Source organism: Coregonus lavaretus (assembly GCF_964263955.1).
Source record: "Coregonus lavaretus genome assembly, chromosome: 2".
In the NCBI taxonomy this organism is placed as follows: domain Eukaryota; kingdom Metazoa; phylum Chordata; class Actinopteri; order Salmoniformes; family Salmonidae; genus Coregonus; species Coregonus lavaretus.
The window spans coordinates 28,395,228-28,415,980 of NC_139989.1; the positions used below are offsets into that span (position 1 = coordinate 28,395,228).

A 20,753-nucleotide genomic window follows, 5' to 3' on the forward strand; every position below is an offset into this window, starting at 1 on the left:
AAATACTTATTTCCCTAATTAAAAATTAATTAATTAAAATGCAAATCAATTTATAATATTTTTGACATGTGTTTTTCTGGATTTTTTTGTTGTTATTCTGTCTCTCACTGTTCAAATAAACCTACCATTAAAATTACAGACTGATCATTTCTTTGTCAGTGGGCAAACGTACAAAATCAGCAGGGGATCAAATACTTTTTTCCCTCACTGTACTCCTTTGTCACAGCAAAGTCTGATCACAAAAAGGGAAGGCAATTTTTTTTCCCAGGTGAAATGTAATAAGTGATCTGAACATGGGAAGTGTTTATGTCCCAATGGTTATTATTGGACACTTGTTAACCCATAGAAGCAAGTAATCTGGCAGGTAAATTTTATATCCTAATCCTATAAAAGAAATGCTTGGGGCAGTCCTGGAATAAAACACATTTGCAAATAATGTTTTTTAATCCAGAACTAGGGGCTTAATCTGTGTCTAGGTAACGTCACATAATGTCTGCCAAGATGTGCAAACCATATTTTTCCGTCAAATGTTCTTTATGATATTGTGTAACTGTCTGGGGTTTAGATATTTTATGGACCATCAACATTCTCAATAAAAGTCTAAAACCTGCATCTTGGTGTTTTGTGTGTTGGATTGAGTGGAAAATCCCACTCTTCCTGTCCTCTTAATCTTCTCGAATGGACAGAGGAATTTGCTTTCACCTTTCCAATTTATTTTCAATTAATGCAGGTGAATGACGAAGGCCACGTTACACTATTGAGATGCACCTCTAGGTAACTGTGGTAGAGCCAAACATACGGTTTACACTAGATAACATAGCCACAAAGTCAATTGGCTAGGCCTATTGTAAAAATTAATGAAAACAAAAATTAGCTTTTTGGTCTTAATTTAAGGTTAGCAGTGTGGTTAATTTTAGGTCACTGCTTGACTTGGACTGAAATAGTTGCAGGTACTCATTTTGGGTGACTACACTGTTTACATTTAGGTGAAGGAGCTCCACAATACTTTCCCTAAGATTCTATAATAGGAACAGAAGGTCAAGCAGTAGAAATGTTAAGGTGCCGGTACTCTGCTCCTATGAGCTCCTGCCTAAATCATGCACTGGGTTAAGTTTAAAATCAAATTTTAAGAAAAATGGTAGAGATATGCGGGGTTTAGCCATACTTGTGGCTGTGTTAAATAGTGACGAACCTAACATAGCAGGCGTAAAATAAAGAAAACAAACGAGCTCCGACTGGGAAAAATCTTTTCAACGGTCATCCAACTCGGAATTCCAGAGCTCCAACCTGAAGATCACTGACGTCATGATTTGACCTCGATTTTTTGCGACTTCCCAGTTCTCTTGAAAGCCACATGACGACACAAACATACCAAGTTCACTTAGCGTCATTACGTTTACGCAATGTCGTGCCAAACATGAAGGAGGGGGAAAAAAGCAAGCGGCAAAATGTTGTCAGCGGAAGAAATACAGATTCGGAGGTTCGTTTCTGGACAACTCCGTGATTGTCCTGACCTGAGGTAAAGTCCCTTTTGCAGTTTCTTTAAACGAAATCAAACCATGCATGGAAGTTCCTGCTAGCTTATGGCAAAGTTGTAACATACCATAACCGCTCGTGCGTGGTTGTTGGCTTGCATGTGCCCTAGTATGTCGACGATGAGTATGCCGCGTCTCCTCTCGAGCTGTCTCCCTAAACCATCTAAAGTTGCACTTGAAAACGCTCATTAATTACGGACTGCCTCAGACCACTCGTAGAACAGCCAATGCCTCGTTCACAACACCCATAAGCACTTCGTTTAGTGATGCAGTTCGCGAACGATTCGTTATTTTAGAACGACACTTTTTACTGACTCGAGTCATGATTCGTTTTTTGAATTTTATTTTACATTTTATTTAACTAGGCAAGGCAGTTAAGAACAAATTGTTATTTACAATGACGGCCTACACCGGCCAAACCCGGACGACGCTGGGCCAATTGTGCGCCGCCCTATGGGACTCCCAATCACGGCCGGTTGTGATACAGCCTGGAATCGAACCAGGGGGTCTGTAGTGACGCCTCAAGCACTGAGATGCAGTGACCGCTGCGCCACTCGGGAGCCCAAGTGACTCGTTCATAAAAGGCGATGCATGGTCAATCAGACCGAGGTCTGTATTGGCCATGCAGCATTTACGGTGATATGGCATCTGCAGAAGTCATAGCATTCATACTATGCAGAGACAGTGTTGCCAACTCCTCAGTAAGGAAAGCTATTGGCTGTCCTAAAAGTCGCTAAATGACGTCATCACCTAATTTGCATTGGCAATGTGCATGTAATTGTGATTGATACTGTAGGAGAGAGCAATAACGTTGTAAAAAACACCCTAAATATGTTTAGAACTACAAATGAACTTTCTTCTGTCGATTCTTGTTATTTTTTTGTCACAATTCCAACCCTCCTCCTTTATCCGGGCTTGGGACCAGCAAAAGTGACCCAAAAGAGAGACTCTGGCCAAGTGAGTTTTTTTTTTTTTTTGGTTTTTAACCTTATGGTCCACTTAGGAGCCTACAACAAGTCACAGTAAAACATGAACATTTTTAACCATAACATTTTAAACATTTTTTTTATACAATCTACATTTAACAATCTAAATGGACCAAAAAGAGACAATAGAAAAAACTGCCAATGGCAATGTGAGAAAATGATGGTAACTAGTCTGGCTCACAGAATGAGTGGGTCATCGTAATTTTGGTCAAGGCTATCTATGGCAGGTTCAGCAACTGAAGGAGCTGACTTAAATGAGTAAGCAGCTGATGTGCCAAAAAGCTGCAAAACATTATCAGGCAGCTGGTGCTCATAGCGAGCCTCAACAGACAGCTTCACTCCATATCGAATGTACAGGATGGAGTTAAGGGTCTGCAAGGACATCCGATTTCTAAGTTTGCTTTTTACCACACTCATCTGGCTGAAAACTCTCTCGACTTCAGCATTCGAGTGTGGCAAGGACAACACAGACACAGCAGCTATGGCAAGTAATTGAAACAGGTTGACATCAGCTGCATCCCTGAACTTCCAAATCTCATTCCAGAAGCCCAGTGTGTTTTTTGTCTCATTCCAATTACTAAGATTCTCCGCTATGCAATCGGGTTTCTGAGCTGGTCATGGGTGTATCTCAGCCACACTCAAGGTCCTAAACGATATAATAACCGTGATCGATAAAAGACAGTACTGTGCAGCCGTCTTCATTGACCTGGCCAAGGCTTTTGACTCTGTCAATCACTGTATTCTTATTGGCAGACTAAATAGCCTTGGTTTCTCAAATGACTGCCTCGCCTGGTTCACCAACTACTTTTCAGATAAAGTTCAATGTGTCAAATCGGAGGGCCTGTTGTCTGGACCTATGGCATTCTCTATGGGGGTGCCACAGGGTTCAATTCTCGGGACGACTATTCTCTGTGTATATCAATGATGTCGCTCTTGCTGCTGGTGACTCTCAGATCCACCTCTACGCAGACGACACCATTTTGTATACATCTGGCCCTTCATTGGACACTGTGTTAACAAACCTCCAAACGAGCTTCAATGCCATACAACATTCCTTCCGTGGCCTCCAACTGCTCTTAAACACTAGTAAAACTAAATGCATGCTCTTCAATCGAACGCTGCTTGCACCCGCCTGCCCGACTAGAATCACTACTCTCGGCGGGTCTGACTTAGAATATGTGGACAACTACAAATACCTAGGTGTCTGGTTAGACCGTAAATTCTCCTTCCAGACTCGCATTAAGCATCTCCAATCCAAAGTTAAATCTAGAATCGGCTTCCTGTTTCGCAACAAAGCCTCCTTCACTCATGCTGCTAAAAATGCCCTCGTAAAACTGACTATCCTACCGATCCTTGACTTCGGTGATGTCATTTACAAAATAGCTTCCAACACTCAACTCAGCAAATTGGATGTAGTCTATCACAGTGCCATCTGTTTTGTCATCAACGCCCCATATACTACCCACCATTGTGACCTGTATGCTCTCGTTGGCTGGCCCTCACTACATATTCGTCGCCAAACCCACTGGCTCCAGGCCATCTATAAATCACTGCTAGGCAAATCTCCGCCTTATCTTAGATCATTGGTCACCATAGCAACACCCACTCGTAGTATGCGTTCCAGCAGGTATATCTCACTGGTCATCCCCAAAGCCAACACCTCCTTTGGTCGCCATTCCTTCCAGTTCTCTGCTGCAAATGACTGGAACGAACTGCAAAAATCTCTGAAGCTGGAGACACTTATCTCCCTCACTATCTTTAAGCATCAGTTGTCAGAGCAGCTTACCAATCACTACACCTGTACACAGCCCATCTGTAATTAGCCCACCCAACTACCTCATCCCCATATTGTTATTTACATTATTTATTTTGCTCATTTGCACCCCAGTATCTCTATTTGCACATCTTCTGCACATCTATTACTCCAGTGTTAATACTACATTTTAATTGTAATTATTTTGCACTATGGCCTATTTATTGCCTTACCTCCATAACTTACTACATTTGCACACACTGTATATATATTTTCTATTGTGTTATTGACTGTGCGTTTTGTTTATTCCATATGTAACTCTGTTGTTTTTTTTTCCGCACTGCTTTGCTTTATCTTGGCCAGGTCGCAGTTGTAAATGAGAACTTGTTCTCAACTGTCTTACCTGGTTAAATAAAGGTGAAGAAGAAAAAAAGATGGATGGCACGCCATTGCTGGACAATCTTCTCTATCTCTACAGGGGAGTAGCCAAGGAGCTTGGCAATTTTTTCTATTTCTCCAGGGCTCTTATTGTGCTTTAGAGTTTCCTCCACATTGAAAACTGACATGTACTGCAATGGTTCGATGTTGTCTGGCAATCTCACCCTCAACTCATTAGTGAGGGAGATGGTGAAGGCTACACACCGCTTTCGGACATTGTTTTCATCCTCAGGCGCAAGGTGGAGCTCAGCTGCCTTTGACTCAAAAAGGTAACCAAGGTACGGTTTGGGACTGATGTATCCATCTATTGGCCCTTTGAGTACATCAACATTTGCCATTGGATTCAGCACCCTGCTGCTCACAGACTTGATCAGGCTAACCAAGCTGTCAAGTAGCTTAAGAGGATCTACTTGCTCTCCCTTAAAAGCCTTGATGGCCAACTGTACCTCACCCAGCACTGACTTCAAAAAAGTCAGATACAATATGTTTTGAGGATCATTGTACATGGAGTATAAAACCTCAGCCATGTAGCAGTGTTCACTGGACTTGGTGACCATGAAATGCAGCCTAAGCTCCTCCCACTGGTCCAAAATGTGTGAAACCGTGGGTTCAATGGAGAGCCAACGTGTGGCACACACCTTGGTTATCTGTAAAGGTTTCTCCTCACAGTTGATGGTCTCATATATGACCTTGTAGGCCTCCCTGCGCTTTGGAGACACTGAAATCCAGTTATTAGTCTCTCGTACCAAGTACTCCACACTACGGGGGATGGTGTCATTGGAAGCATGACTTACAGCAAGCTGCAGAGAGTGGCACACACAGCGAATAAGAACCAGATCTTTGAGGCCATACTCCTCCTTCAGCACTTTATGGACCCCATTGTTAATCCCCGTCATAAGAGGCATTGTCAGTCCATATCCCCAGGAGTTTCTCTTTTTTAAGACAACACTTCTCGAGGAAAGCCACAACAGCACAGGCTATAGATTTGGCATCTCCTTCCTCCAACTCAACAAGCCCCAGAAATGTTGATACAATTGTCTGCTTAGTGTCACTAAAGTACCTTTTCACAACCCCCAGGTACTTAGAAACACATGCATCCGTTGACTCATCGAGGAGGAGGCTGAAACGCTGATCACCCACATCTGCGACCAACCTTTTCAGAAAGTATGGTGCTAGAACACCATTAATCATTTCTGTGCACTTTGTCCTGTGCATTTTGAAGTGGGTAGCAGCAGTGGAGTCTGAGAAAGCAGCTCTACATGCTTCTCCAATGTGATCACATGCCAGCATGGAACAGTGTTCAGCGATAGCTAATGCCATGGTGGCCTCAGCCTTTTTTGCAGAGTCAATTTTTTTAACCATAAATGGCAGCTTGTTTTGGGTGGAACTGTTATAAGGCTTTGCCTTTTGAGTATGTTTTTGAGTTGTTCACTAAGTTTGGCGTAGAAATCAGCCGTACAATACAGGCAGTATGCCCGTGTATCAACTCCAATAAATGGCTTCAACCAGCCTTTGAATTCAGGATTTGATTCCCACTCCTTTCTGTATTTTTGAGTGTACAGTTTAGACTGAGACATGATGAGCTAGCCAGCTACAGTCGTGGTCAAAAGTTGAATGACACAAATACTAATTTTCACAAAGTCTGCTGCCTCAGTTTTGATTATGGCAATTTGCATATACTCCAGAATGTCATGAAGAGTGATCAGATTAATTGCAAAGTCCCTCTTTGCCATGAAAATTAACTTAATCCCCCAAAAACATTTCCACTGCATTTCAGCCCTGCCACAAAAGGACCAGCTGCCATCATGTCAGTGATTCTCTCGTTAACACAGGTGAGAGTGTTGACGAGGACAAGGCTGGAGATCACTCTGTCATGCTGATTGAGTTAGAATAACAGACTGGAAGCTTTAAAAGGAGGGTGGTGCTTGAAATCATTGTTCTTCCTCTGTTAACCATGGTTACCTGCAAGGAAACACGTGCCGTCATCATTGCTTTGCACAAAAAGGGCTTCACAGGCAAGGATATTGCTGCTAGTAAGATTGCACCTAAATCAACCATTTATCGGATTATCAAGAACTTCAAGGAGAGGGGTTCAATTGTTGTGAAAAAGGCATCAGGGCGCCCAAGAAAGTCCAGCAAGCGCCAGGACCGTCGGGGATCGGGGCACCACCAGTGCAGAGCTTGCTCAGGAATGGCAGCAGGCAGGTGTGAGTGCATCTGCACGCACAGTGAGGCGAAGACTTTTGGAGGATGGCCTGGTGTCAAGAAGGGCAGCAAAGAAGCCACTTCTCTCCAGGAAAAACATCAGGGACAGACTGATATTCTGCAAAAGGTACAGGGATTGGACTGCTGAGGACTGGGGTAAAGTCATTTTCTCTGATGAATCCCCTTTCCGATTGTTTGGGGCATCCGGAAAACACACTCTACCCAGCACACTCTCCACCAGTTTTGATATCTCAAATGTATTCTTCAAGATTGGTAATTCGATCAGCTGCTCCTCATTTACAAACCGTACTCCTACAAGATACAAAGTGACATTCTTATCATGGTACTCTACTTTTCTCCTTTTTCCTTTCTTTTTTACAATATTCAAATTCTCCTTGATTCTACCGCCATTCGATTCAGAATCCACTTCATCCGCTTCCGCCATCTTTTTCCGTCCGACATTTTACACATGAAAAACTTGTCCGGCCAAGTTTCCCTGAAACTAGATCTTCCCGTTATGAAGGACCTCCCGCCCCCACCTACCGTCAACCAATCATGTCAAATGCGGAGCTATATGGAGGCCTCCGCATTGTTACAAAATTTGGGAGGCGCATGTCGATGCGGTACGGTGCTCAATTTGGCCTCTGGACGTTCCACAATTGCGTCACACCCTCCATATGGAGCCTGCAACCACATTTCAGCTCAAGTATGACTCCCGAGTGGCGCAGTGGTCTAAGGCACTGCATCGCAGTGCTAGCTGTGCCACTAGAGATCCTGGTTCGAATCCAGGCTCTGTCATAGCCGGCCGTGACAGGGAGACCCATGGGGCGGCGCACAATTGGCCCAGCGTCGTCCAGGGTAGGGGAGGGAATGGCCGGCAGGGATGTAGCTCAGTTGGTAGAGCATGGCGTTTGCAACGCCAGGGTTGTGGGTTCGATTAAAAAAAAAAAAAAAGTATGAGCTCACTTAACTGTAAGTCGCTCTCGATAAGGGCGTCTGCTAAATGACGTTAAATGTAAAAAGTATAAATTGGCTTTTAGATGTTAGTTTGACCTGCTAGTGCAGGCTGCAATATTGCTACAATGCTGTATTATGTGTTGCTGCCATGCTATGTTTCTTAGGTCTCTCTTTATGTAGTGTTGTGGTGTCCCTCTTGTCGTGATGTGTGTTTTTGTTCTATATTTTTATTTTATTTCAAATTTTTAATCCCAGCCCCGTCCCCGCAGAAGGCCTTTTGGTAGGCCGTCATTGTAAATAAGAATTTGTTCTTAACTGACTTGCCTAGTTAAATAAAGGTGAAATAAAAATAAATTACTAAATGTAGCTAACATTTAGATAGTTAATCCAGAGATTTTTTCCTTTTGACTTGATACGGCAGTCTCGTCCAGATCATCATCAGCATTTGTAGTTCTTTGATAGCCACATTAGCAGCTAATTAGCGTTTAATTTTTATTATTTTTATTTTTTTTGGGGGGGGGGGTAAATACAGGTGAATATATTGATAAAAGTGAACTTGTCCTAGAGAGAATTACATGGTTATCAAAAATGTCACCTTATGTCTACCAGATGCACATGCGTTTTGCCATATGTTGTTTTTACCGGATGTCTAGTCTGCATTTTTCCTACTTGATGCACATGTGCTTCGCAAGGCAGCAGAACAGTTTGCAGAATGGAGAAGACTATTTTCGCCCTGTTCGAACAAAGCTAATAATTAGAACAGATGGAAGTTATTCTACTATCGACCTACTGGTGTCATAGGCTGGCAGAGCTACCAACAGACTGGCGCGCACAAGGGCGCATTACAACAATGAATCAATTTTATTTCTACAGTGCATTCGGAAAGTATTCAGACCCTCTGACTTTTTCCACATTTTGTTATGCTACAGCCTTATTCTGAAATGGATTAAATAAATACAAATGTGCTCATCAATCTACACACAATACCCCATAATGACAAAGCGAAAACAGGTTTTTAGAAGTCTTGATAAATAAAAAACAGAAATACCTTATTTACATAAGTATTCAGAGCCTTTATGAGACTCGAACTTGAGCTCCATTGCATCCTGTTTCCATTGATCTTCCTTGAGATGTTTCTACAACTTAATTGGAGTCCACCTGTGGTAAACCCAATTGATTGGACATGATTTGGAAAGGCACACGCCTGTGTATATAAGGTCCCACAGTTGACCGTGCATGTCAGAGCAAAAACCAAGCCATGAGGTCGAAGGAATTGTCCGTAGAGCTCTGAGACAGGATTGTATCGAGGCACAGATCTGGGGAGGGGTACCAAAACATGTCTGCAGCATTGAAGGTCGCCAAGAACACAGTGGCCTCCATCATTCTTAAATGGAAGACGTTTGGAACCACCAAGACTTTTCCTAGAGCTGGCTGCCCGGCCAAACTGAGCAATCGAGGAGAAGGTCCTTGGTCAGGGAGGTGACCAAGAACCCGATGGTCACTCTGACAGAGCTTCAGAGTTCCTCTGTGGAGATGGGAGAACCTTCCAGAAGGACAACCATCTCTGCAGCACTCCACCAATCAGACCTTTTTATGGTAGTGGCCAGATGGAAGCCACTCCTCAGTAAAAGGTACATGAAACCTCGCTTGGAGTTTGCCAAAAGGCACCTAAAGGACTCTCAGACCATGAGAAACAAGTTTCTCTGGTCTGATGAAACCAAGATTGAACTCTTTGGCCTGAATTCCAAGCGTCACGTCTGGAGGAAACCAGGCACCACTCATCACCTGGCCAATACCATCCCTACGGTGAAGCATGGTGGTGGTGGCAGCATCATGCTGTGGGGATGTTTTTCAGCGGCAGGGACTGGGAGACTAGTCAGGATTGAGGGAAAGCTGAACGGAGCGAAGTACAGAGATCCTTTATGAAAATCTGCTCCAGAGCGCTCACGACCTCCGCCTGGGAAGAAGGTTCACCTTCCAACAGGACAACGACCCTAAACACACAGCCAAGACAACGCAGGAGTGGCTTCGGGACAAGTCTCTGAATGTCCTTGAGTGGCCCAGCCAGAACCCGGACTTGAACGCGATCTAACATCTTTGGAGAGACCTGAAAAATAGCTGTGAAGCGATGCTCCCCATCCAACCTGACAGAGCTTGAGAGGATCTGCAGAGAAGAATGGGAGAAACTCCCCAAATACAGGTGTGCCAAGCTTGTAGCATCATACTCGAGGCTGTAATCGTTGCCAACGGTGCTTCAACAAAGTACTGAGTAAAGGGTCTGAATACTTATCTAAGTATTTCAGTTTATTGTATTTTTTATTTTTGCAAAAATTTCTACACCTGTTTTTGCTTTGTCGTTATGGGGTATTGTGTGTAGATTGAGGGGAAAGAAACAATTTAATCAATTTTAGAATAAGGCTGTAACGGAACAAAAGTGAAGGGGTCTGAATACTTTCCGAATGCACTGTATATCAGAACAAGTGTCAGGGCTGCAGTTTTTAAGGCTTTTACACTGGTGGTTCCAACTTCCCAGGGATACTTTTTACCATCTCTGCAAATACCAAAGTTGCCAATAAAGTACTATATACTGTACCCACGTTATATTTATTCATTTTGGGTAATTTTATTCTTGAAACATTCCAAAGAATATACCATACTGTCAGTTTCCATTCTCTGTTTCATTCAAAATGTATGTAGTTCTTTTATCTTTTTTTTTTTCTTACTGTCTCCTAGCACATTGACTCTTGGCATCTTAAGAGGGCGGTATTTGGCATGTGTTGGCCGGGACTCACTAAGTCAGGAGGACAGACAGTTGATGAAGAGAGTGGTAGAGGAGGAACTGATGAGGATGCAGGTAAAGACGTTTGTGAGTAGATACGATTTTGTCAATCAATACATCTCCCTCAGACCTGGATCAAATTGGCAAGTACTTTAATTGCACTCAATTTAGTTTGCCCAGTACAATGGAACCAATTGAATAGTCTCAAAAGTGCAAAGCCTAAACCTAAATCAAGCAGACCGCAAGTACTTTCACGTGTAGGCTATGTCTATGTATTTGTAAGTAAAGATTTTGACATATATTTGACCCAGAACTGCTGTCCTACCATCTTTCACAGTTTGATGCCCCATAACTTTTGATAAAATACTTCCTTTCTCCATTGAGTACACACAGATCTGAAGTGATTAGGTGAAAAGATGCCCGCTACAGATCTTGGGTGGTCAGGAGTGTGGAAGGAAGAATTAAGTACATTCCGTTCTTAAATACACTCAACAAAAATATAAACACAACATGGAAAGTGTTGGTCCCATGTTTCATGAGCTGAAAAAAGGATCCCAGAAGTTTTACAGACCCACAAAAAGAGTATTTCTCACATTTTGTGCACAAATTTCTTTACATTCGTGTTAGTGAGCATTCCTCCTTTGCCAAGATAATCCATCAACTTGACAGGTGTGGCATATCAAGAAGCTGATTAAACAGTGTGATCATTACACAGGTGCACCTTGTGCTGGGTACAATAAAAGGGTACTCTAAAATGTGCAGTTTTGTCACACAACACAATGCCACAGATGTCTCAAGTTTTGAGGGAGTGTGCAATTGGCATGCTGACTGCAGGAATGTCCACCAGAGCTGTTGCACAAGAATGTAATATTAATTTCTCTACCGTAAGCTGCCTCCAACATCGTTTTGGAGAATTTCGCAGTACGTCCAACCGGCCTTACAACCGCAGACCATGTGTAACCATGCCAGCCCAGGACCTCCACATCTGGCTTCCTCACCCGGACAGCTGATGAAACTGTGGGTTTGCACAACTGAAGAATTTCTGCACAAACTGTCAGAAGCTCATCACCTCGTCTCACCAGGGTCTTGACCTGACTGCAGTTTGTCATCGTAACTGACTTCAGTGGGCAAATGCTCACCTTCGATGGCCATTGGAACGCTGGAGAAGTGCGCTCTTCGTGGATGAATAGCGGTTTCAACTTTTACCTGGCAGCGTGTATAGCGTCGTTTGAGCGATTGAATTTTATCGATGGCAATTTTAATGCATTGTTGTGCCATTCATCCGCCTCCATCACTTCATGTTTCAGCAGGATAATACACGGCCCCATGTCACAAGGATCTGTACACAATTCCTGGAAGCTGAAAATGTCCCAGATCTTCGATGGCCTGCATACTCACCAGACGTGTCATCCATTGAGCATGTTTGGGATGCTCTGGATCGACGTGTACGACAGCGTGTTCCAGTTCCCGCCAATGATATGGGACAACATTCCACAGGCCACAATCAACAGCCTGATCAACTCTGTGCGAAGGACATGTGTCGCGCTGCATGAGGCAAATGGTGGTCACGCCAGACTGACTGGTTTTCTTATTTTATTTTTAGGTATCTGTGACCAACAGATGCATGTCTGTATTCCCAGCCATGTGAAATCCATAGATTAGGGCCTAATGAATTTACAGTGCATTCGGAAAGTATTCAGACCCTTTGACTTTTTCCACAATTTGTTACGTTACAGCCATATTCTAAAATGGATTAGGTCGTTTTTTTCCCCCCTCAATCTACATACACTACCCCATATTGACAAAGAAAAAACTGGTTCAACGGTTCTATAGAGTTTCTTCGGAGAAGCTGCGTTGTCTGGATGCTGAGGTCAGGTACATGCTGGAGAGTAAAATATGTTTGCCAATAAAAAAATAAAAAATAAAGGTCTGAAAAAACATTTACATAAGTATTCAAACCCTTTGCTCAGTACTTTGTTGAAGCGCCTTTTGCAGCGATTACATCCTCGAGTCTTCTTGGGGATGACGCTACAAGCTTGGCACACCTGTATGGGCGGCAGGTAGCTTAGTGGTTAAGAGCGTTGTGCCAGTAACTGAAAGGTCGCTGGTTCTAATCCCCGAGCCGACTAGGTGAAAAATCTGTCTGTGCCCTTGAGCTTAACCCTAATTGCTCATGTAAGTCGCTCTGGATAAGAGCGTCTGCTAAATGACTAAAATGTAAATGTATTTGGGGAGTTTATCCCATTCTTCTCTGCAGATTCTCTCAAGCTCTGTCATGTTGGATGGAGCGTCACTGCACAGCTATTTTCAGGTCTATCCCGATGTGTTCAATCAGGTTCAAGTCCGAGCCCTGGCTGGGCCACTCAATTCAGAGAATTGTCCTGAAGCCACTCCTGCGTTGTCTTGGCTGTGTGCTTAGGATCGTTGTCCTGTTGGAAGGTGAACCTTTCTCCCCAGTCTCAGGTCCTGAGCGCTCTGGAGCAGGTTTTCATGAAGGATCTCTCTGTACTTCGCTCTGTTAATCTTTCCCTTGATCCTGACTAATCTCCAAGTCCCTGCCTCTGAAAAACATTCCCACAGCATCATGCTGCCACCACCATGCTTCACGGTAGGGATGGTGCCAGGTTTCCTCCAGATGTGACACTTGGCATTCAGGCCAAAGAGTTCAATCTTGGTTTCATCAGACCATAGAATCTTGTTTCTCATGGTCAGTATTTAGGTGCTTTTTGGCAAACTCCAAGCGGCCTCTCATGTGCCTTTTACTGAAGAGTGGCTTCCGTCTGGCCACTCTACCATAAAGGCCTTATTGCTGGAGTGCTGCAGAGGTGGTTGTCCTTCTGGAAGGTTCTCCCATCTCCACAGAGGAACTCTGGAGCTCTGTCAGTGACCATCGGGTTCTTGGTCACTTCCCTGACGAAGCCCCTTCTCCCCCGATTGCTCAGTTTGGCCGGGCGGCCAGCTCTAGGAAGAGTCTTGGTGGTTCCAAACTTCTTCCATTTAAGAATGATGGAGGCCACTGTGTTCTTGGGGGACCTTCAATGCTGCAGACATTTTTTGGTACCCTTCCCCAGATCTGTGCCTCGACACAATCCTGTCTTGGAGCTCTACTATTCCTTCGACCTCATGGCTTGGTTTTTGCTCTGACATGCACTGTCATCTGTTGGACCTTATATAGACAGGGGTTTGCCTTCCCAAATCATGTCCAATCAATTGAATTTACCACAGGTGGACTCCAATCAAGTTGTAGGAACATCTCAAGGATGATCAATGAAACATGATGCACCTGAGCTCAATTTAGAGTCTCATAGCAAAGGGTCTAAATACTTTTGTAAAGTAAGGTATTTCTGTTTTTTAATTTTAAATGTGCAAACATTTCATAAAATCTGTTTTCGCTTTGTCATTATGGGGTGTTGTGTGTAGATTGAGGAAAATGAATTTAATCCATTTTAGAATAAGGCTGTAATTTAACAGTGGAAAATGGCTAGGGGTCTGAATACTTTCCCAATGCACTATTTCAATTGACTGATTTCCTTACGAACTGTAACTCAATCAAATCTGTAATTGTTGCGTTTTTATATTTTTGTTCAGTGTAGTTTACTTCGGATGAGAACTCACTACAGTTTTCCAGTCCCAATTAAATTACATTCATTTTCATTGCTCCTGGTAGGTGCATGGTCCGTTTCGGTGCATGCTGTCACGACAGTCCCGAGCTGTTGCATTTTTCAGGAGTTATCTCGATTCGAGCTGGTCTCGGTTATAATCTTACCTGTGACCTCTGCCCCTCTCTCAGGACAGTGACAGTAGTGAAAATGAAACCATTCTCGACGTTACCCCGACACCTCGCCACAACAAGCGGAAGAGGGGTGAGGAGGAGGAGAAAGGAGGCAGGACCAACGCAGATGGATCCAAGGCAAAGAGATCTAGACTTCAGTCGGCCCAATCAGGTAATTTCCAATAGTAGTGGCTCTTGGGTGAAATTCTCCTCATGCAAAACAGCACAGAAATAGTCTGCAGTACTATTGATTGTATTTCTATATATATTAAACTTTTTGTTTTAAGATGTCTGTGAAAAGGTATATTATTAATTAACCTGAGTGAAAATGTGTTGTGACTTGTCCACAACTCAACATAAATAGATGGGACTTCACACATAATATACGTTTTTAATTATAGTGGTGCAAAGAAAATGCTGCCCTTTGTCATAGTGAAAGCCCACAGTGTGTGCTGCAGTTAATATTGCTGGTCAAATATTAACTTGAGACACACATTGCCTATTATGAACCATGCCTATTATGAAGTATTGAGACTCATCCCATGATTTGTTTTAAAGAATTAAGACTTACCATAGAATATTCTATGATGGCCACTGTATTTGAAGCAGTATTTTCTCCAAATCTAATTTAGCGATTTGATAAAAGTAAAATAAAATCTCTTTCAAACAATTTAAGATTCCCCAGATTCTGGAATAGAGAGAGTGGGAAATGGAGAAAGGCAGAGAGAGGAAGAAGATGAGGAGGAGGAGAAGGACATGGGAAGTGATGTAGAGGATGATCAAGTTTCCCAAATCGGCACCAAGAAAAAAAAGGGGGGACACAAAGGAGTACACAATGGTGGGAAGACGGAAATTAGCTCAGAGAGTGAGGTTGAGATCAAAATGGTGAATCGGAGGAAGAGAGAACAAGACTCTGAAGTTGAGGAGAACAAAAAGAAGAAACAAGGAGATGAAACCAACAAACAGGAAAAGGACAATGTCAATTCAGACAGGGACTCTGAAGAGGACAAAAAACAGAAAAGGAAAAGAAGAACGGGAGGAAAAGAAAATGTGGATGTGAAAGTGCAGAGCAAGGGTTTGAAAGGGAACAGAAGGAGGGAGAGTGGAAATGAGGAAAAGGGAAAACCATTGCAAGAAAGAGTGCAGGTTGTTGGGAGTGACTCGGAGCGCATTGGAGAGGCCGAAGTAATGGAACAGAAAAGGGTAAAAAGACAAAGAAATGACAACGACTCCAGGTCAGAGAGTGAGGGAGAAAATAATGCATCTTCAGAGGAAGCCAGCGGGGGAGAGGGTGAGTTATGAAGTGGTGTGTTCATGTGCATGCATAATGTGTCCTAGTAAAGGCCCAAACATAGTGAAAAATCCAGGGATAGGATACCATTTATGAAACCCTAATGACAAGGGTTCAAGTAATGTACTATTTCCCCCTCCCTAAAGTATTTTTATTTTATTTTTTTCTCAGAGGAAACCAAGGAAGTGATGGCTAAGACAAAGGATGAGCCAGCCCAGGACTCCGACTCTGGCTCATCCCTCCCATCATTGGAGGACGAAAAGGAAAGTGAGGAGGTCAGGCCAGAACAGGTGAAAAAGAGGAAGCCTGTGGCTAAGCAGCCAATAAAGGGCGAGGGCAGTGAGAGTGCATCCAAAGGAGGAAAGGTGAGGCCAACTCAAGCACACAGTAGGAACATAGGTAGTTGCCAACACATTTTCACATTCACAATGTATGCTGCATCAGACCTGGTTCAAATACTCAAGTAGAGCTGAAGGTATTGGATCAATATAATACGCAGTATGGTGAAATTACGGGCCAAAGGCAAGGTGGAGCTACTACTATATTGCCCATGCGTCGCCAAATCCCTTCTGATCTATTCAAAGTGTTGCCTGGAAACCCGACGTTGAATTCTATAGAATTCTACGTTGGGCAGAAATTAGCGTTTTGAATCCGGAAAGTTTCCCATCACGACCTCTACAAGACAATGTTAAATACAATTTTATTTGTAATGATACTTTCCTGTGGATAGTTTGTCTCACATTCCTACCACCAAAAGGACCAACCACACAGACAACCAGTAAAGTATGTTAAAATATAATTTTATTCAACATTCTGGTTTGTAGAGGTTGTGAGAGGAAACTTTCCTGATGTAAACGCTAATTTCTGCCAGACGTACAATTCAATGTTTCCAGGCAATACAAAGTGCAGAGGCAAGGGGCTCTTTCTGGACTCTGCCTTAGCCTAATCCTGGAAATATGTGCTCCATCCATGTAACATGAAGGACAACGAGGCGAAGGCGGTGGCCAGGCTGAGGCGTTACATCGCCCTCTGTGGTGTGAGACGGAACTACAAGAAGCTCCTGGATGGCTGCCGCTCCATCAAGTCAAAGGTGGCTGTGCTGAAGAGGGAGCTTGAAGAACTTGGTGTCAAAGGTATTTGGGGGGGCGGGGGCAGGGGCAATGAATTCTAATTCTCTCATTTGGTCCATATGCCCTCGCTCACTCCACCAAATTGAAAATATTTCTAAGGACTGGATAGGTTGTACACAATAGCTCCATGTAGCCTTTCAATTGGTTAATGTGTGAATCCGCTATATTGTTTACACCTATCTGATGCTTTTAAAGTCCCGTTTATACCTGGCGCTAACATGTGTCCTTTGTCCTGATCTTGTCGACATTCTGATTGTGCCCACATTTTCAGACCTACACATGGTATAAAAATGTGTCTTTTATCCGTCCACTGTGCCCGCATTGTGACCAGATTTCCAGGTCCTTGCCTGTATGCATAATTGTTTTAATAATATTAATTTATTTATTTTAAGACTCCTATTGATGCCATAAGTCAATGGTGCCACCTGTCAATGATTTTGAGGGTGGGATAATGATAATAATAATATAATATATTATTTATTATTATAATGATGATTTTAAATGGTTTCACTTTCCAGATGCGTCTACACTTGTAAGTTATCCAGACATGATGCATGCCTGACTACCTCTGAAGGTGATCTGGAAGATCTGATCACAATCAGATCACAATGCGTCTTTTAATCGTCTACACCTGTATAGAAATTTGGGGAGAATCAGAATGTGGACAAGATTAGTACAAAGGACACATTAGCACCAGGTATAAAAGGGGCTTATATCTGTGAGGTGGAGTGAGCCATGGTGGCATCGCTGGACAGTGGAAAACTTGCTGGGAACTAATGGCTTCTGACTCTCCCCTCAGGTCAGCCTTCTATAGAGAAGTGTAAGAATGCCAGACTTAAGAGAGAGGAGGCTCAGGAGTTGGCAGACCTAGATGTCAGCAACATCATAACCACAACAGGTGACATTTTCGCCCACTCCTAAATCAACTGCTTTCCTCTAGATCTTAGCTGATTGCATACCTGACGATGCATTCTGATTGGCTAGGTGGATGTTTTTCTGTTCAATTGCTTTAATAATCTTATCCAATCCTCTCCATCTTTGTTTCAACTTTTGGTACAAGGAATAAGTGTTAGAGCACAAACTGTAGATCTGAAATCAAACTGTAGATCAAATGGACAATAAAGTAAATAAAGTTAGACTGGTTGTAAAAAAAACAGCGGGTGTCCGCGGGTCCTTAGTCTTAAGTTCATTTATCTGATTTTTAAAGGCCTTAAGTCTTGTCATAAATTCAATTTTCCAAGGTCTTCGAACATGCGATGGAGATGACTACATTGTTTCCGTTATATTGTGCCACTGCTTAATTGTTGCCACTATTTATTTTTTTACATCAAATAATACTTGAGGCGCACTTTCAAGATGTTAGAGAGCCCTCCACATGTGCACCTCTGTGTGTGCACATAATGTGTGTGTGCGAGTCTGGCCATTGCCAGAGAAGAGATCAAGGTAGCCTATACAATATGATAGACCACAACATTAACTAGGTATGTGACCTCTTACCGAATACATTTTGCTTACGTCGGTGATTAGGCTACACAACGTTCCTGCAGATTTTTTTGGGTTCTAAAACCATTATTTGGTCAACAGTAAGGTGCATTAACCTGCTTCCTGCTATGAAAGTATCTGCCCCTATTTCGCTTCTGCCTCTCACTCCCGCTCCCCCTTTGCACACAGAGTAAAGGGAGAGACGCATTCTGATAAGCGCAACCATTGAACAATATTTCAAAATGTAATTGCAGGAAAGTTTTTTTTAAAACAATGACTGTTACTATTAAAGAGGAGTATAACAATAATTATTTCTTAACTGTCAATATAGAGGAAGTTACACCACTTTACCAACAGAGTATGTAATTGAGATAGGGCTGACCCCATTTAGTCAACTGGTCGATTGTTTGGTCGATAGGCAGTTGGTGACAGAGATTTCTTTAGTCGAGCAGTAGCAAAAAAAAGTATATATATACAGTGGCTTGCGAATGTATTCACCCCCCTTGGCATTTTTCCTATTTTGTTGCCCTACAACCTGGAATTAATATGGATGTTTTGGGGGTTTGCATCATTTGATTAACACATCATGCCTACCACTCTGAAGAGGCAAAATATAAATAAGACAAAAACAGAACTTGAGCGTGCATATCTATTCACCCCCCCCCCCCCCCCCTCAATACTTTGTAGAGCCACCTTTTGCAGCAATTACAGCTGCAAGTCTCTTGGGGTATGTCTCTATAAGCTTGGCACATCTAGCCACTGGGATGTTTGACCATTCTTCAAGGCAAAACTGCTCCAGCTCCTTCAATTTGGATGGGTTCTGCTGGTGTACAGCAATCTTTAAATCATACCACAGATTCTCAATTGGATTGAGGTCTGGGCTTTGACTAGGCCATCCAAGACATTTAAATGTTTCTCCTTAAACCACTCGAGTGTTGCTTTAGCAGTATCCTTAGGGTCATTGTCCTGCTGGAAGGTGAACCTCCGTCCCATTCTCAAATCTCTGGAAGACTGAAACAGGTTTCCCTCAAGAATTTCCCTGTATTTAGCGCCATCCATCATTCCTTCAATTCTGTCCAGTTTCCCAGTCCCTGCCGATGAAAAACATGGTGTTGATGGTGTTCTCGGGGTGATGGTTTGTGCCATACATACTGTAAGTTGCTCTGGATAAGAGCGTCTGCTAAATGACTAAAATGTAAATGCATAGCGTTTTCCTTGATGGCCAAAAGCTCAATTTTAGTCTCATCTGACCAGAGTACCTTCTTCCATATGTTTGGGGAGTCTCCCACATGCCTTTTGGCGAACACCAAACGTGTTTGCTTATTTTTGTCTTTAAGCATGGCTTTTTTCTGGCCACTGTTCAGTAAAGCCCAGCTCTGTGGCGTATACGGCTTAAAGTGGTCCTATTGACAGATACTCCAATCTCCGCTGTGGAGCTTTGCAGCTCCTTCAGGGTTATCTTTGGTGTCTTTGTTGCCTCTCCTTGCCTTGTCCGTGAGTTTTGGTGGGCGGCCCTCTCTTGGCAGGTTTGTTGTGGTGCCATAGTCTTTCAATTTTTTAATAATGGATTTAATGGTGCTCCGTGGGATGTTCAAAGTTTCTGATATTTTTTTATAATCCAACCCTGATCTGTACTTCTCTGCAACTTTGTCCCTGACCTGTTTGGAGAGCTTCTTGGTTTTCATGGTGCCGCTTGCTTGGTGGTGCCCTTTGCTTAGTGGTGTTACAGACTCTGGAGCCTTTCAGAACAGGTGTACAGTGAGGGGAAAAAAGTATTTGATCCCCTGCTGATTTTGTACGTTTGCCCCCTGACAAAAATTATCAGTCTATAATTTTAATGGTAGGTTTATTTGAACAGTGAGAGACAGAATAACAACAAAAAAATCCAGAAAAACGCATGTCAAAAATGTTATAAATTGATTTGCGCTGAGATTAGGAGCACACTCTTAAAAGGAGTGCTCCTAATCTCAGCTTGTTACCTGTATAAAAGACACCTGTCCACAGAAGCAATCAATCAATCAGATTCCAAACTCTCCACCATGGCCAAGACCAAAGAGCTCTCCAAGGATGTCAGGGACAAGATTGTAGACCTACACAAGGCTGGAATGGGCTACAAGACCATCGCCAAGCAGCTTGGTGAGAAGGTGACAACAGTTAGTGCGATTATTCACAAATGGAAGAAACACAAAAGTACTGTCGATCTCCCTCGGCCTGGGGCTCCATGCAAGATCTCACCTCGTGGAGTTGCAATGATCATGAACGATGAGGAATCAGCCCAGAACTACACAGGAGGATCTTGTCAATGATCTCAAGGCAGCTGGGCCATAGTCACCAAGAAAACAATTGGTAACACACTACGCCGTGAAGGACTGAAATCGCGCTGCAGGATTTCAGTCATTCACGGCGTAGTGTGTCCCCCTGCTCA

General features: G+C 43.0%; 1 protein-coding gene across 2 annotated transcripts in view; it reads left to right on the top strand.

The window, feature by feature from the left end:
* Positions 1-1,408: 1,408 nt before the first annotated feature.
* LOC311102156 (uncharacterized protein) overlaps positions 1,409-20,753 on the top strand; it is a 29,554-nt gene continuing 10,209 nt past the window's right edge. The window contains exons 1-7 of one of the 2 annotated variants that reach the window (XM_084143389.1): positions 1,409-1,519; positions 10,608-10,740; positions 14,444-14,597; positions 15,102-15,716; positions 15,888-16,081; positions 16,699-16,849; positions 17,646-17,744. In XM_084143389.1, the coding sequence (XP_083999515.1) occupies positions 1,449-1,519; positions 10,608-10,740; positions 14,444-14,597; positions 15,102-15,716; positions 15,888-16,081; positions 16,699-16,849; positions 17,646-17,744 (1,417 nt within the window). In that variant the 5' untranslated portion in view covers positions 1,409-1,448. The remainder of the gene's footprint in view (positions 1,520-10,607; positions 10,741-14,443; positions 14,598-15,101; positions 15,717-15,887; positions 16,082-16,698; positions 16,850-17,645; positions 17,745-20,753) is intronic. The other variant, XM_084143390.1, reaches the window with a different exon arrangement.